The sequence below is a fragment of the Coregonus clupeaformis genome, chromosome 20 (assembly GCF_020615455.1).
Source record: "Coregonus clupeaformis isolate EN_2021a chromosome 20, ASM2061545v1, whole genome shotgun sequence".
In the NCBI taxonomy this organism is placed as follows: Eukaryota; Metazoa; Chordata; class Actinopteri; order Salmoniformes; family Salmonidae; genus Coregonus; species Coregonus clupeaformis.
Genome location: NC_059211.1, coordinates 22,621,690 through 22,637,134, shown reverse-complemented (window position 1 = coordinate 22,637,134; position 15,445 = coordinate 22,621,690). Strand labels below are relative to the sequence as shown.

Below are 15,445 nucleotides of genomic sequence, written 5' to 3'. Positions count from 1 at the left end.
TCCTCACTATGTTACTATAGGGGGGTCAGCTCCTCACTATGTTACTATAGGGGGGTCAGCTCCTCACTACTCTTGTCCTATCTTAAAGACAGCCTTAAAACATTATTAATCCATCTCTCTCTCTCCCCCCAGTGGAGAGTCTTCAGAACCTGTTGCTCTCTGGTGTGATCGAGCCAGCTCCACGTCCAGCGGAGGGCTCAGGGTCCGGGGCTCTGCCCAGGAGAGCAGACACCTTTGGGGGCTATGACAGCAGCCCCATCATCCTCAACAAGAGTGAGTCCACTCTGCTCTGGGCTGTATCCACAAAGCATCTTAGAGCAGGAATGTTGATGTAATATCTGTCCATATAATCATTTATTATGATCTAAAAGGCGTTTCTGTCTGTGTGTGCATGTTAAGAAGGCATTGTGAAGAAGATCCACAGTGGAGGGGACAAGGCCAGAGACGGGAACCAGAAAGGCCGCTCTGACCCCCAGCTTAAGAAGATCCAGGCTAGCCAGGCCCTGGAGCAGCCACAGGTGGGTGAAACACACACACACACACACACACACACACACACCCTACACAAGAGTCAGTAGGGTAGCTAGTGACTAGGGCAAGGCAGAAGCTGGTTTACTCCATCACTTAGGAATTTCCTATTTAGGGAAATGCTACTGCTTCCTGTTATGATTTATGTCTCATCACACGTGAAGGTTAATATCAATATGTACTTTAATCCCTGATGGGATATGTCATAAAATGTGTAATGTTGTGTGATGTACAGGCTGATGATGATGAGGAGGAGGAGGAAGAGGCCTCTCCAGCCATCTGGAACACCATCTGGTCCAACACCTTCCCTGAGGCTGAGGTAGGAGATGTGCTCGTTTCATTTGGGATTTTAACCTCTGTTAAACTTCTTCAATCCTCATGTTTTATTATGGTCTCTAAAAGGGTGTACCAAGAGTGTCCAAACCATAGGTATAAAACAGTTGTATGTCTCTGGCACTAACCTAGAGTTGTCTGTTGACGTTCTCTTTCCTAACGTTCCTGTTTCTGCCTTAACCAGTTCTTTGACCGGGTGCTGATGCTTTCCCAGAGACTCTACAGCCTGCAGGTAAACAAAACCACAGCACTCACGTTTCCCTAGATACACTCACGTTTCCCTAGATACACTCACGTTTCCCTAGATACACTCACGTTTCCCTAGATACACTCACGTTTCCCTAGATACACTCACGTTTCCCTAGATACACTCACGTTTCCCTAGATACACTCACGTTTCCCTAGATACACTCACGTTTCCCTAGATACACTCACGTTTCCCTAGATACACTCACGTTTCCCTAGATACACTCACGTTTCCCTAGATACACTCACGTTTCCCTAGATACACTCACGTTTCCCTAGATACACTCACGTTTCCCTAGATACACTCACGTTTCCCTAGATACACTCACGTTTCCCTAGATAGCCTCTCGACAACCTCTCCACATCCACTTAACTGCTCATACTCCACATACATGCTAGAATGTAGCTCTCCTCCTGTCCTGTCCTGTCTGTGTGTGTGTCACTGGGCCATGAACAATCAACGGGACTGCATGTAGCTCTCCTGTCCTGTCCTGTCCTGTCCTGTCCTGTCTGTGTGTGTGACTGGGCCATGAACAATCAACGGGACTGCATGTAGCTCTCCTGTCCTGTCCTGTCCTGTCCTGTCTGTGTGTGTGACTGGGCCATGAACAATCAACGGGACTGCATGTAGCTCTCCTGTCCTGTCCTGTCCTGTCCTGTCCTGTCTGTGTGTGTCACTGGGCCATGAACAATCAACAGGACTGCATGTAGCTCTCCTGTCCTGTCCTGTCCTGTCTGTGTGTGTGAGACTGGGCCATGAACAATCAACTGGACTGCATGTAGCTCTCCTGTCCTGTCCTGTCCTGTCCTGTCCTGTCCTGTCTGTGTGTGTGTGTCACTGGGCCATGAACAATCAACGGGACTGCATGTAGCTCTCCTGTCCTGTCCTGTCCTGTCCTGTCTGTGTGTGTCACTGGGCCATGAACAATCAACGGGACTGCATGTAGCTCTCCTGTCCTGTCCTGTCCTGTCCTGTCCTGTCCTGTCCTGTCTGTGTGTGTCACTGGGCCATGAACATCAACGTTACTGAAGTCTTCCATACTTACCAGGGCTAGACACCAAAACCTGTCTGTCTGCATGTCAACACACATGTTAAAATGACATCACATGGAGACTGCTAGACTCGCCTTTTGATTGGTTATGGTCTGTGACCACAAGCCTTACGCTTTCTAGAAGTTGACCCACATCTCTCCTCCCCCCCCTTCAGGCCATCATCGCCCAGCAGGACAGCTACATCGAGCTGCAACGCGCCTCCCTCAACGAGCGCGCCTCCTTCCCTGGCCGTCACCGCGGCAACGTGCTCCTGGAGCAGGAGAAACAGAGGACGCTGGTCCTGCAGAGGGAAGAGATGGCCAGCTTCCACAAGCTGCAGTCGCAGCACCGTCAGGAGCAGGTGGGACTGGGAATCAGTGGAAATGGCAGCATCCTTTCATTTGATTTCATAGTAGCCTGCCTTCCAGGTCGTCTTCATCACAGCTCTGCCGTGCAGATGATTCAATGTCACAATGCTAGAAGAAAGGAAGCACGTTAACATGATCATCATGATCATTTCTTGTTCAAAATAATGGAATGTCATATTTTGAGTTGAATGTTGCTACTGGTCTGTACAGACTATATGCTACATGGCTGTGCAATGCTAATGAAATCAACAGTTCATTAAACTAACAAACTCGTAGGCTGCCCTGATCACAGTCAAACCACATTTTATAGGAGGCTAAGAATATAAGGAAATATAACAATCAAATACAAATAATATTTTTCCCCACACAACTTGCGTCACGGCAACGTGTGGAACCGCTGTCCCCCCAAAAATAAGAAGGTGATATTTTGAAACTGAGCCCAAGACAAGCCCATGCTTTGGATCCAAGTGTCTTCTTTCCTACCATCACTCCGCTTTGTTAGGGAGCATGCGTAGGGTCTTACATTTAAGAGTGTATTCATCATGATACCCAGAGAATATAATAACAATCTATATTTTCAAAAGCATGTGAGTCTAGTGATCATATTTCACAACCTCCGCGGGATTTTGGAGTTGCCTTTTTATGCGATCAAGCCAAAATAATAGACCTACACTTGATTTAGGCTACATTATAGCACGCTAAATGTTTCTGATCAGTGACAGATGAACTATACCACCTCCACTTATTTGCCCAGCCAGGGAATTAACAAAATATACAGATTTGAGATTCAGTGAAACAAAATCACATTGATTGATTTAAGACACAGGCTTTTGGTCAGGAGCCTAGGTTACTAAGCAACTGCGAGTCAAGAGCAAAATAATCCACTTGCTAAACTACATTTTAACATTCTGGCAAAATGTGTGCTAATCAGTGCTAAAAATTGAGCCGACTAGACAAGGTGATTATGAGCAACACTCACATCAACTTAGCATTTCCACAGCCTAATGGTAGCCTAACCAATATCCAAACGGAGATTTAGTGAAAAGAAAATGTATTGATTTATTAAGACGAGCCCCCACGCTTGTCTCAAAGCAGCGCGAAACGGTGCTGAAATAGTTGACCACCCACGGCTAGGCTATTGCTTCAAATGTATTATATAATATAACAATTGGATGACTTTGGGAGTTTCAGTAAGCAACTATTTGATGCCTTCAAAAAAAAAAATCCCGCACATGCGCAGAAATCTCAGTATCCTTAGCCACAGAACATATTCGGGTTCCAGAAAATCCAGAACAGCAGCCACTCCGAAGCAAAAAGACACTATACCCGTCTGCGTGAAGTAGAGTTGAACCTTGTGTTTGTCCCCAGGCTCGCTGGGAGAAGGAGCGTCAGCGCCACCGGCTGCAGGCCGAGGACATGGAGGCGAGGCTGAGGCAGAGAGAGGAGGAGTGCAGGAGGCTGGAGGAGAAGCTGGCGGAAGACAGGGAGGAGCTGGAGAGGCAGAGAGAGACATACCAACAGGATCTGGAGAGACTGAGGGAGTCGACCCGTACCGTGGACAAGGAGAAGGAACGTCTGGAGCAGCAGAGGAAAATCAAGAGGAAGACCATTGAGGTGGGGATGACATCACATTACACTTACCTCCTATATCCATGTGCATCTCTCCGCTATCCAACCAGCACCAGTCACACATGGCTAAAACACTAGCACCAACCCCACACCTCATTGGTGGTTAACAACTAAAGCTTTGGAGTTATCTGGTGACCTACCAACCCAATTCACCAAGCCTGGTCCCAGTAATCAAGCCCATGACCCAAGAATGAGGGTTTCCACTAGATGGCACAAACACAAAGTCAAAATTGTCTATATCCTAAACATTCATGATTTTCTTTTAGCTTTTTGGTCTTAATTTAAGATTAGGCATAAGGTTAGCAGTGTGGTTAGGGTTAAGGTTAGTTTTAAAATCAAATTTTAAGAAGATAAATTGTAGAAATAGGCTTGGTTTATGACTTTGTGGCTGTGGTAACTAGTGACGACCAAGAAGGAGCCATTTTGGAAACCCACACTGATCTCTTCTCCCCATAGAGATAGACAGAAGACTCATCTTTGTATCTGTGCTATTAGATTGTCTGTGACAGCATGGCCAGCTCCGTTGATGCAATCTCCATTTTGAAGTAGTCAATTTTCTTCTTTACTATTGGCTGATCCCTCCTGATGACGCGGTTGGACATAACTCCAGTTGACTACATTAAAATGGTGGAAGCCATTTTGCCTAAGTGTATTTATTTAAACTGTTGTGGCTGCTCTTCAAATATCCCAAATCTCATCTCAACTGATCACACTTAGGCAATGCTTTTTATTTTTTTTATTTTTTTTTGTCATTTAGCAGACGCTCTTATCCAGAGCGACTTACAGGAGCAATTAGGGTTAAGTGCCTTGCTTAAGGGCACATCGACAGATTTTTCACCTAGTCAGCTTGGGGATTAGAACCAGCGACCTTTCGGTTACTGGCACAACGCTCTTACCCACTAAGCTACCTGTCACAATACACAGCACCCAGCTAGCTATCTATCACAATACACAGCACCCAGCTAGCGAACTATCACAATACACAGCACCCAGCTAGCTGACTGTCACAATACACAGCACCCAGCTAGCTGACTGTCACAATACACAGCACCCAGCTAGCTATCGATCACAATACACAGCACCCAGCTAGCTGACTGTCACAATACACAGCACCCAGCTAGCTGACTGTCACAATACACAGCACCCAGCTAGCTGACTGTCACAATACACAGCACCCAGCTAGCTATCGATCACAATACACAGCACCCAGCTAGCTATCTATCACAATACACAGCACCCAGCTAGCAAACTATCACAATACACAGCACCCAGCTAGCTGACTGTCACAATACACAGCACCCAGCTAGCTGACTGTCACAATACACAGCACCCAGCTAGCAAACTATCACAATACACAGCACCCAGCTAGCAAACTATCACAATACACAGCACCCAGCTAGCTAACGGTCACAGTACATCACTGTGGTCCTTGCTATCCGGGATCCTTGGGACATCCCAACTCTGACGTTACCCCATTTTGAAGTTGAAATGTAGCCCCGTGTAGCTCAGTTGGTAGAGCATGGCGCTTGCAACGCCAGGGTAGCGGGTTCGTTTCCCACGGGGGGCCGGTATGAAAAATGTATGCAGTCACTAACTGTAAGTCGCTCTGGATAAGAGCGTCTGCTAAATGACTAAAATGTAAAATGGGTAAGGTAAGGGTTATGGTAAGGATAGGGGTGAACTAGAATCTGAGCTTACAGGAGATGTTCTCCTTTAAAGGGATACTTCAGGATTTTGGCAAAGAGACCCTTTATCTATTTTCCGAGAGTCAGATTAACTTGTGGGTACCATATTTTATGTCTCTGCGTGCAGTTTAAAGGAAGTTGCTAACTAGCGTAAGCGCAATGACTGGAAGTCTATGGGTATCTACTAGCACCCATAGACTTCCAGTCATTGCTCTAACGCTAGTTAGCATTGGCTCGCAAAACTACCTCTAATTTTCTTCATACTGGACACAGAGATATAAAAATGGTATCCGTGAGTTCATTTGACTCTCAGGTAGTAGATAAAGGGCCTCATTGCCAAAATCATAAAGTATCCTTATAAGCCATGGAAGCAGCTATTCACCAGCTTTTCAAGCTTAATAGCAAAATATGTTCGGTACTTTATTTATTAAAAAAAGTAATTTGGGGGGGTTGATCAGCTTTAATATTGCAGATAGGTTGTAGCTTCCATCAATGTAATTGTCTGCTTCACTTCCAATCCCCCATAATTTTTTTTGCATATACAGTGGGGAGAACAAGTATTTGATACACTGCCGATTTTGCAGGTTTTCCTACTTACAAAGCATGTAGAGGTCTGTAATTTGTATCATAGGGACACTTCAACTGTGAGAGACGGAATCTAAAGATCCAGAAAATCACATTGTATGATTTTTAAGTAATTAATTTGCATTTTATTGCATGACATAAGTATTTGATCACCTACCAACCAGTAAGAATTCCGGCTCTCACAGACCTGTTAGTTTTTCTTTAAGAAGCCCTCCTGTTCTCCACTCATTACCTGTATTATCTGCACCTGTTTGAACTCATTACCTGTATAAAAGACACCTGTCCACACACTCAATCAAACAGACTCCAACCTCTCCACAATGGCCAAGACCAGAGAGCTGTGTAAGGACATTAGGGATACAATTGTAGACCTGCACAAGGCTGGGATGGGCTACAGGACAATAGGCAAGCAGCTTGGTGAGAAGGCAACAACTGTTGGCGCAATTATTAGAAAATGGAAGAAGTTCAAGATGACGGTCAATCACCCTCGGTCTGGGGCTCCATGCAAGATCTCACCTCGTGGGGCATCAATGATCATGAGGAAGGTGAGGGATCAGCCCAGAACTACACGGCAGGACCTGGTCAATGACCTGAAGAGAGCTGGGACTTTTAGATTCCGTCTCACAGTTGAAGTGTACCTATGATAAAAATTACAGACCTCTACATGCTTTGTAAGTAGGAAAACCTGCAAAATCGGCAGTGTATCAAATACTTGTTCTCCCCACTGTGTGGGGGGGGTGTGTGTGTGTGTGTGTGTGTGTGTATGTATGTATGTATGTATGTATGTATATATATATATATATATATATATATATATATATATATATATATATATATATATATATATATATATATATATATATATATATATATATATATATATATATATATATATACATATATATATATATACATACAGTGGGGGGAAAAAAGTATTTAGTCAGCCACCAATTGTGCAAGTTCTCCCACTTAAAAAGATGAGAGGCCTGTAATTTATCATAGGTACACGTCAACTATGACAGACAAAATTAGAAAAGAAAATCCAGAAAATCACATTGTAGGATTTTTTTATGAATGTATTTGCAAATTATGGTGGAAAATAAGTATTTGGTCAATAACAAAAGTTTCTCAATACTTTGTTATATACCCTTTGTTGGCAATGACACAGGTCAAACGTTTTCTGTAAGTCTTCAAGGTTTTGACACACACTTGCTGGTATTTTGGCCCATTTCTCCATGCAGATCTCCTCTAGAGCAGTGCTGTTTTGGGGCTGTCGCTGGGCAACACAGACTTTCAACTCCCTCCAAAGATTTTCTATGGGGTTGAGATCTGGAGACTGGATAGGCCACTCCAGGACCTTGAAATGCTTCTTACGAAGCCACTCCTTCGTTGCCCGGTCGGTGTGTTTGGGATCATTGTCATGCTGAAAGACCCAGCCACGTTTCATCTTCAATGCCCTTGCTGATGGAAGGAGGTTTTCACTCAAAATATCATGATACATGGCCCCATTCATTATTTCCTTTACACGGATCAGTCGTCCTGGTCCCTTTGCAGAAAAACAGCCCCAAAGCATGATGTTTCCACCCCCATGCTTCACAGTAGGTATGGTGTTCTTTGGATGCAACTCAGCATTCTTTGTCCTCCAAACATGACGAGTTGAGTTTTTACCAAAAAGTTATATTTTGGTTTCATCTGACCATATGACATTCTCCCAATCCTCTTCTGGATCATCCAAATGCACTCTAGCAAACTTCAGACGGGCCTGGACATGTACTGGCTTAAGCAGGGGGACACGTCTGGCACTGCAGGATTTGAGTCCCTGGCGGCGTAGTGTGTTACTGATGGTAGGCTTTGTTACTTTGGTCCCAGCTCTCTGCAGGTCATTCACTAGGTCCCCCCCGTGTGGTTCTGGGATTTTTGCTCACCGTTCTTGTGATCATTTTGACCCCACGGGGTGAGATCTTGCGTGGAGCCCCAGATCGAGGGAGATTATCAGTGGTCTTGTATGTCTTCCATTTCCTAATAATTGCTCCCACAGTTGATTTCTTCAAACCAAGCTGCTTACCTATTGCAGATTCAGTCTTCCCAGCCTGGTGCAGGTCTACAATTTTGTTTCTGGTGTCCTTTGACGGCTCTTTGGTCTTGGCCATAGTGGAGTTTGGAGTGTGACTGTTTGAGGTTGTGGACAGGTGTCTTTTATACTGATAACAAGATCAAACAGGTGCCATTAATACAGGTAACGGGTGGAGGACAGAGGAGCCTCTTAAAGAAGAAGTTACAGGTCTGTGAGAGCCAGAAATCTTGCTTGTTTGTAGGTGACCAAATACTTATTTTCCACCATAATTTGCAAATAAATTCATTAAAAATCCTACAATGTGATTTTCTGGATTTTTTACCCTATTTTTGTCTGTCATAGTTGACATGTACCTATGATGAAAATTACAGGCCTCTCTCATCTTTTTAAGTGGGAGAACTTGCACAATTGGTGGCTGACTAAATACTTTTTTCCCCCACTGTATACTACCAGTCAAAAGTTTGACACACCTACTCATTCAAGGGTTTTTCTTTATTTTTGACTATTTATTTACATTGTAGAATAATAGTGAAGACATCAAAACTATGAAATAACACACATGGAATCATGTAGTAACCAAAAAAGTGTTAATCAAATCAAAATATATTTGAGATTCTTCAAATAGCCACCCTTTGCCTTGATGACAGCTTTGTGCACTCTTGGCATTCTCTCAATCAGATTCATAAGATAGTCACCTGGAATGCATTTCAATTAACAGCTGTGCCTTCTTAAAAAACCAATGCGTTTGAGCCAAACAGTTGTGTTTTGACAAGGTAGTGGGGGATATACAGAAGATAGCCCTATTTGGTAAAAGATCAAGTCCATATTATGTCAAGAACAGCTCAAATAAGCAAAGAGAAACAACAGTCCATCATTACTTTAAGACAAGTCAATACGGAACATTTTAAGGACTTTGAAAGTTTCTTCAAGTGCTGTCGCAAAAACCATCAAGCGCTATGATGAAACTGGCTCTCATGAGGACCGCCACAAGAATGGAAGACCCAGAGTTACCTCTGCTGCAGAGGATAAGTTCATTAGAGTTACCAGCCTCAGAAATTGCAGCCCAAATAAATGCTTCACAGAGTTCAAGTAACAGACACATCTCAACATCAACTGTTCAGAGGAGACTGTGTGAATCAGGCCTTCATGGTCGAATTGCTGCAAAGAAACCACTACTAAAGGACACCAATAAGAAGAAGATAATTGCTTGGGCCAAGAAACACGAGCAATGGCCATTAGACCGGTGGAAATTTGTCCTGTGGTCTGGAGTCCAAATTGGAGATTTTTGGTTCCAGCCGCCTTGGCTTTGTGAGACGCGGTGTGGGTGAACGGATGATCTCCGCATGTGAAGTTCCCACCGTAAAGCATGGAGGATGTGGTGTTATGGTGTGGGGGTGCTTTGCTGGTGACACTGTCTGTGATTTATTTAGAATTCAAGGCACACTTAACCAGCATGGCTACCACAGCATTCTGCAGCGATATGCCGTCCCATCAGGTTTGGGCTTAGTGGGACTATCATTTGTTTTTCAACAGGACAATGACCCAACACACCTCCAGGCTGTGTAAGGGCTATTTTACCAAGAAGGAGAGTGATGGAGTGCTGCATCAGATGACCTGGCCTCCACAATCCCCCGACCTCAACCCAATTGTGATGGTTTTGGACGAGTCGGACCACAGAGTGAAGGAAAAGCAGCCAACAAGTGCTCAGCGAATGTGGGAACTACTTCATGACTGTTGGAAAAGCATTCCAGGTGAAGCTGGTTGAGAGAATGCCAAGAGTGTGCAAAGCTGTCATCAAGGCAAAGGGTGGCTTTTTGAAGAATCTCAAGTATAAAATATATTTTGTTTTGTTTAACACTTTGTGAAGTGCACCAGTCCCTCCTGCAGCAAAGCGCCCCCACAGCATGATGCTGCCACCCCCTTGCTTCATGGTTGGGATGGTGTTCTTCGGCTTGCAAGGTCCCCCTTTTTCCTCCAAACATAACGATGGTCATTATGGGCAAACAGTTCTATTTTTGTTTCATCAGACCAGAGGACATTTCTCCAAAAAGTAAGATCTTTGTCCCCATGTGCAGTTGCAAACCGTAGTCTGTCTTTTTTATGGAGGTTTTGGAGCAGTGGCTTCTTCCTTGCTGATCGGCCTTTCAGGTTGTCGATATAGGACTCGTTTTACTGTGGATATAGATACTTTTGTACCTGTTTCCTCCAGCACCAATGTACGTTCATCTCTAGGAGACAGAACGCGTCTCCTTCCTGAGCGGTATGACGGCTGCGTGATCCCATGGTGTTTATACTTGCGTACTATTGTTTGTACAGATGACCGTGGTACCTTCAGGCGTTTGGAAATTGCTCCCAAGGATGAACCAGACTTGTGGAGGTCTACCATTTTTTTTCTGAGGTCTTGGCTGATTTCTTTTGATTTTCCCATGATGTCAAGCAAAGAGGCACTGAGTTTGAAGGTAGGCCTTGAAATACATCCACAGGTACACCTCCAATTGACTCAAATGATGTCAATTAGCCTATCAGAAGCTTCTAAAGCCATGACATCATTTTCTGGAATTTTCCAAGCTGTTTAAAGGTACAGGCAACTTAGTGTATGTAAACTTCTGACCCACTGGAATTGTGATACAGTGAATTATAAGTGAAATAATCTGTCTGTAAACAATTGTTGGAAAAATTACTTGTCATGCACAAAGTAGATGTCCTAACCGACTTGCCAAAACTATAGTTTGTTAACAAGACATTTGTGTAGTGGTTGAAAAACGAGTTTTAATGGCCATAACCTAAGGGTATGTAAACTTCCGACTTCAACTGTATGTATACATAGGGTCTCATTGCCAAAATCCCAAAGTATCCCTTTAAGCCCAGGAAGCAGCCATTCACCAGCTTTTCAAGCTTAATCATGGCAGAATACGTTCAGTACTTACCAAAGAATGGAGTTTTGCTAAGCAACTATCGTCATTACTGCCATCCCGGCCGCATGTACTTCCAGAAAAGGTCAAAATAAAGTTACATGCAACCAAATAAATGCCTTTTCTGGATCTAAGTAATGTTTTTGAGCAAGTGCGCATGCGCCAAATCCACCTCATCTGCACATCCTGCGATATTAATAATGGAATTAAAATACACACTAAATATAGCCCATCTAGAAATATACCATCACTGTAAAAACATGTCCTATATTGGCTACTTCATGTACTTACATGAAATATTATAGCATTCCGTGTAGCGAGGGTGAAACAACAGATTAATATGACGTTCATACACTGTACGTGATTTAAAAAATAAATGACCTTTCCTGCTGCTGAATCAGTCGACCTGTGGGTGGCAGCAGAGAGGGAGAAGTGAAGCCAACATCAGTCCAAAATAAAGCCCCATGCGTTTCTATGGGCTTATTTTTGGACCTACGTTTGTCTTCAACCGTTTGGGACAACGAACTCCCATTGTTAGGGCGGAGACATTTATATACAGATCTCTGGTGGCAGTAATGAGGTGCAGATAAAGTGGATTTGGCGCATGCTCACTTGCTCAAAAACAATACTTAGATTATTTCCAGAAAATGCATTTTTTTCGGCTGCGTATAACTTTTTAATTAGTCCTTTTTTGGATAAAAACATACGGCCGGGACACCAGTAATTACAATAGTTGCTCATCGACACTCCATTCTTTGTTGAGTACCAAACCTAATTTGACATTATTAAGCTTGAAAAACTGGTGAATGGCAAGTTTGAATGGCTGCTTCCTGAGAACGTCTCCTGGTTTGGGTTAGGATTTAAGGTAGGGATGTCCCAGGTAGCTAGCTATCCTATCACCCACAGCAACAGCAGGGCTGAGCACACAGGCCCTTCACAATGGCTGTTGGATAAATTGTGGAAGTGTTACCTCCTCCAGAAGGAATGTCATTCATCCCACTCCACTAGGAGTGGACAGGACAGTGTGCTTTTATTGGGACAGGAAAAGGCCTCGGGTCTGAACTCTGCAGTGAAGACTGCTGCTGCTGCTGTCGTAAAACCGCAGAGGCAAGGTCTGAATGGGGCGGCAGGTAGCTTAGTGGTTAAGAGCGTAGTGCCAGTAACCGAAAGGTCGCTGGTTCTGATCCCCGAGCTGACTAGGTGAAAAATCTGTCCATGTGCCCTTGAGCAAGGCACTTAACCCTAATTGCTCCTGTAAGTCGCTCTGGATAAGAGCGTCTGTTAAATGCCTAAAATTTTAATGTAAATAGTTTCCAATGATTAAAAATAATTAGAGGATAAAAAGTTGTTTTGAACCAAAGTCCTATTGCCACATTCTAATGATAAATGAATGCTAAAGATGATAGGCTATTTGATAAAGCCATGAAACCGTGGCGGTCAGTGCCGTTTAAGATGAGAGGATTATTTATTTTAATTTTTTAAAGATCATGGCCTTATTTCTATCACAGCATATTGGATGACTGTCATTCATATTCCATTCACCCAGCTTATTGTAACATCGATAGGTTTAGGCTGCTACATGATACTCAAATGTTCCCTGTACCCATCATGAGGTTGCTACAACCTAGCCTATGAATGAAAGTTTACAACGTAGCTAGGTGCACAGGTCGAGAGACAAATTGGAGTAATCAAGGTGACAGTGACGCATTCAATACTGCCCTGCACACTCTTGCCTGCATCTAGCTGGTCTTGGGTATTATCATTAGTCCAAACAGTTGCAAATCTTTACGTTTTTGCAACAAAAACAACAGTTTCTATTGGACAAATTCAGGTAGGTCCTGCTCCGTTTCATTCCGTTTGCTTCTGTTGTAAGAAACTTTATGCAAAAGAATTGGCAGAATGAATACACCCCTGATCACCCGCAACACACAGTTCACTTTTATAGCAGCCACACAGCATCATCACTTCACTCGTTCTATAATTCCTTCTCGGATATATGCACTCTAATCCTCTCACCTTATCCCTTCGCTTGACAGCTGTCTGAGACCAGGCGCAATGACCTCACCAAGCCAAACCTTCATACCATAACCGCTAACAGCTACGCATCCTACATCGTTGTCACCATATTAACGTTATAATCAACAAACTAGGACTAACACGTTAGTAAACCCACAATCCAATCCATATGTACAATCACGCAGTACAGTGTACAGCAAGCAGTTTAGCAGTAACACCGGCAGGCCCCGGTGGCAATAAATTAATACAACCGAATGCTTACCTTGACTTGGAAGAGTTGCAGTGTTGCATAGCCTTAGCCAGCTAGCTAACATAAATAGCATTCCTCTCTGTTTGAGTCAGGTTGTTGAGTAGGCTAAATTAGCTGCATTAGCTAGCTAAGTAAGTGAAAGTTAAACTAAGAAAAGAAAGAAAGTTGTCATAATTACTGTGCAAGTCTATGGAAGGGGGTGAGAACCATGAGCCTCCTAGGTTTTGTATTAAAGTCAATGTACCCAGAGGAGGACGGGAAATAGCTGTCCTCCAGCTACACCATGGTGCTACCACAGAGAGTGCTGTAGAGGTAACTGTAGACCTTTTAATTGCAAAACATTGGGTTTTAATCAGTTATTTGGTGACGTGAATATATTTAGTCTAGTTTTATTTTATATATTATTTACATTTTTCTGAAATTCACTGAGTAGGATGATCCTCCCCTTCCTCCTCTGAGGAGCCTCCACTGCTGTAAAGGTTATCAGTATGTCTGCATACCTGCACACTTTCCTCTGCACTCTTAACTTAGACACCTTTAGTGCAGTGTTTTGATTAAGTAAAAGGATCGCTGCGTGACGCCAGGACTGTACTTCTTACCCTGACCCCCAAGGCTTGGTCTCATGTCTGACGTCTCACCGTAGTCAGTGTATTATCTTTTGTGAAATGGCATGATTCATTCTTCCTCACCACCCCACTATAACACAGTAGCTAGGTGATGTGTGGTGAGCTTGCTGGCATACGATACAAGCGCTCCTGTGGCATCACTCAGGCGGGTCAGAGTGCTACAGTACCTACTCCTGTGCAGTGAGTCCACTCTTCTTACTATGTAAAAGGACTTAGAAAATGTTTCAATCACAATATCCACTCCATTATCAATCCATGTGGTCATCAACTCCATGTCCTCCTGCCTCCTGTTCCTACTTTTTCTCTATATTTAGTTTTTGGTATATTGACGTTTATCCAGACAGGGAGGAAATTGGAGGTGGGAGAAACAGTGGGAAGGGTGGACGCTGGGATTGAAACCTTCTGCACTTCCTGGTCGGACTCTGTGATATGATGTGGCTTTCTGACAGTGTTGTTGTGGTCTGTCAGACTGTCTGAGTGGTGCTACGGCTCCCTCTGTCCCAGGCCTCTGGTGTCCAGGCCTCTGGTGTCCAGGCCTCTGGTGTCCAGGCCTCTGGTGTCCAGGCCTCTGGTGTCCAGGCCTCTGGTGTCCAGGCCTCTGGTGTCCAGGCCTCTGGTGGCCAGGCCTCTGGTGGCCAGGGCTCTTAGTCACTTCCTCTCCTCCAGGTAATAACTGTTATGTTCCGTATATCATGTCTGTAAACCTGTACTCGCTCACACCAGACCTGCTATCCTCAGGGCACACATTCTGTTGCCTTGAGTATTAGCAATCCCATGTGTGCAGTGCAGTGCTCAACTCTGACCACACTCTGAATGATGTAGCCTACGTTTAGACTGAGAAGAGGATGATTTCTAAGGCGTTTTGTGTCTTTAAATAAATGTTGGTTTCGGCCAGAGTGGGAGTGCTAGAACTATGAGCATTTCTGTTCCCTTTTTTTTTTTTTTTTTTGGGAGCAGTCAAGTTAGGCCCTCCTGCTTGGAACAGGAATAAGCCCTGCTAGCTATTTGGGTTAGGGGATCGCAGCCCCCTTCCCAAGGCATTGTGTATACGGAAACAGGAAACCCAACTGTCTCAGCTGCTGAATATGTGCTGACGATAAGTATCCAAGGAGTCTGATGATGAGGAAAAAGCCATAATGTATAATTAGCCGGCCAACAGGC

At 44.0% G+C, this 15,445-nt stretch overlaps 1 protein-coding gene across 2 annotated transcripts in view; it reads left to right on the top strand.

The window, feature by feature from the left end:
- LOC121534130 (rho guanine nucleotide exchange factor 18) overlaps positions 1-15,445 on the top strand; it is a 107,411-nt gene that overhangs the window by 84,843 nt on the left and 7,123 nt on the right. For both annotated transcript variants that reach the window (XM_041840609.2, XM_041840610.2), the window contains 6 exons: positions 133-273; positions 400-518; positions 764-847; positions 1,046-1,093; positions 2,315-2,500; positions 3,876-4,121. In XM_041840609.2, coding sequence (XP_041696543.2) covers positions 133-273; positions 400-518; positions 764-847; positions 1,046-1,093; positions 2,315-2,500; positions 3,876-4,121 — 824 coding nt within the window. The remainder of the gene's footprint in view (positions 1-132; positions 274-399; positions 519-763; positions 848-1,045; positions 1,094-2,314; positions 2,501-3,875; positions 4,122-15,445) is intronic.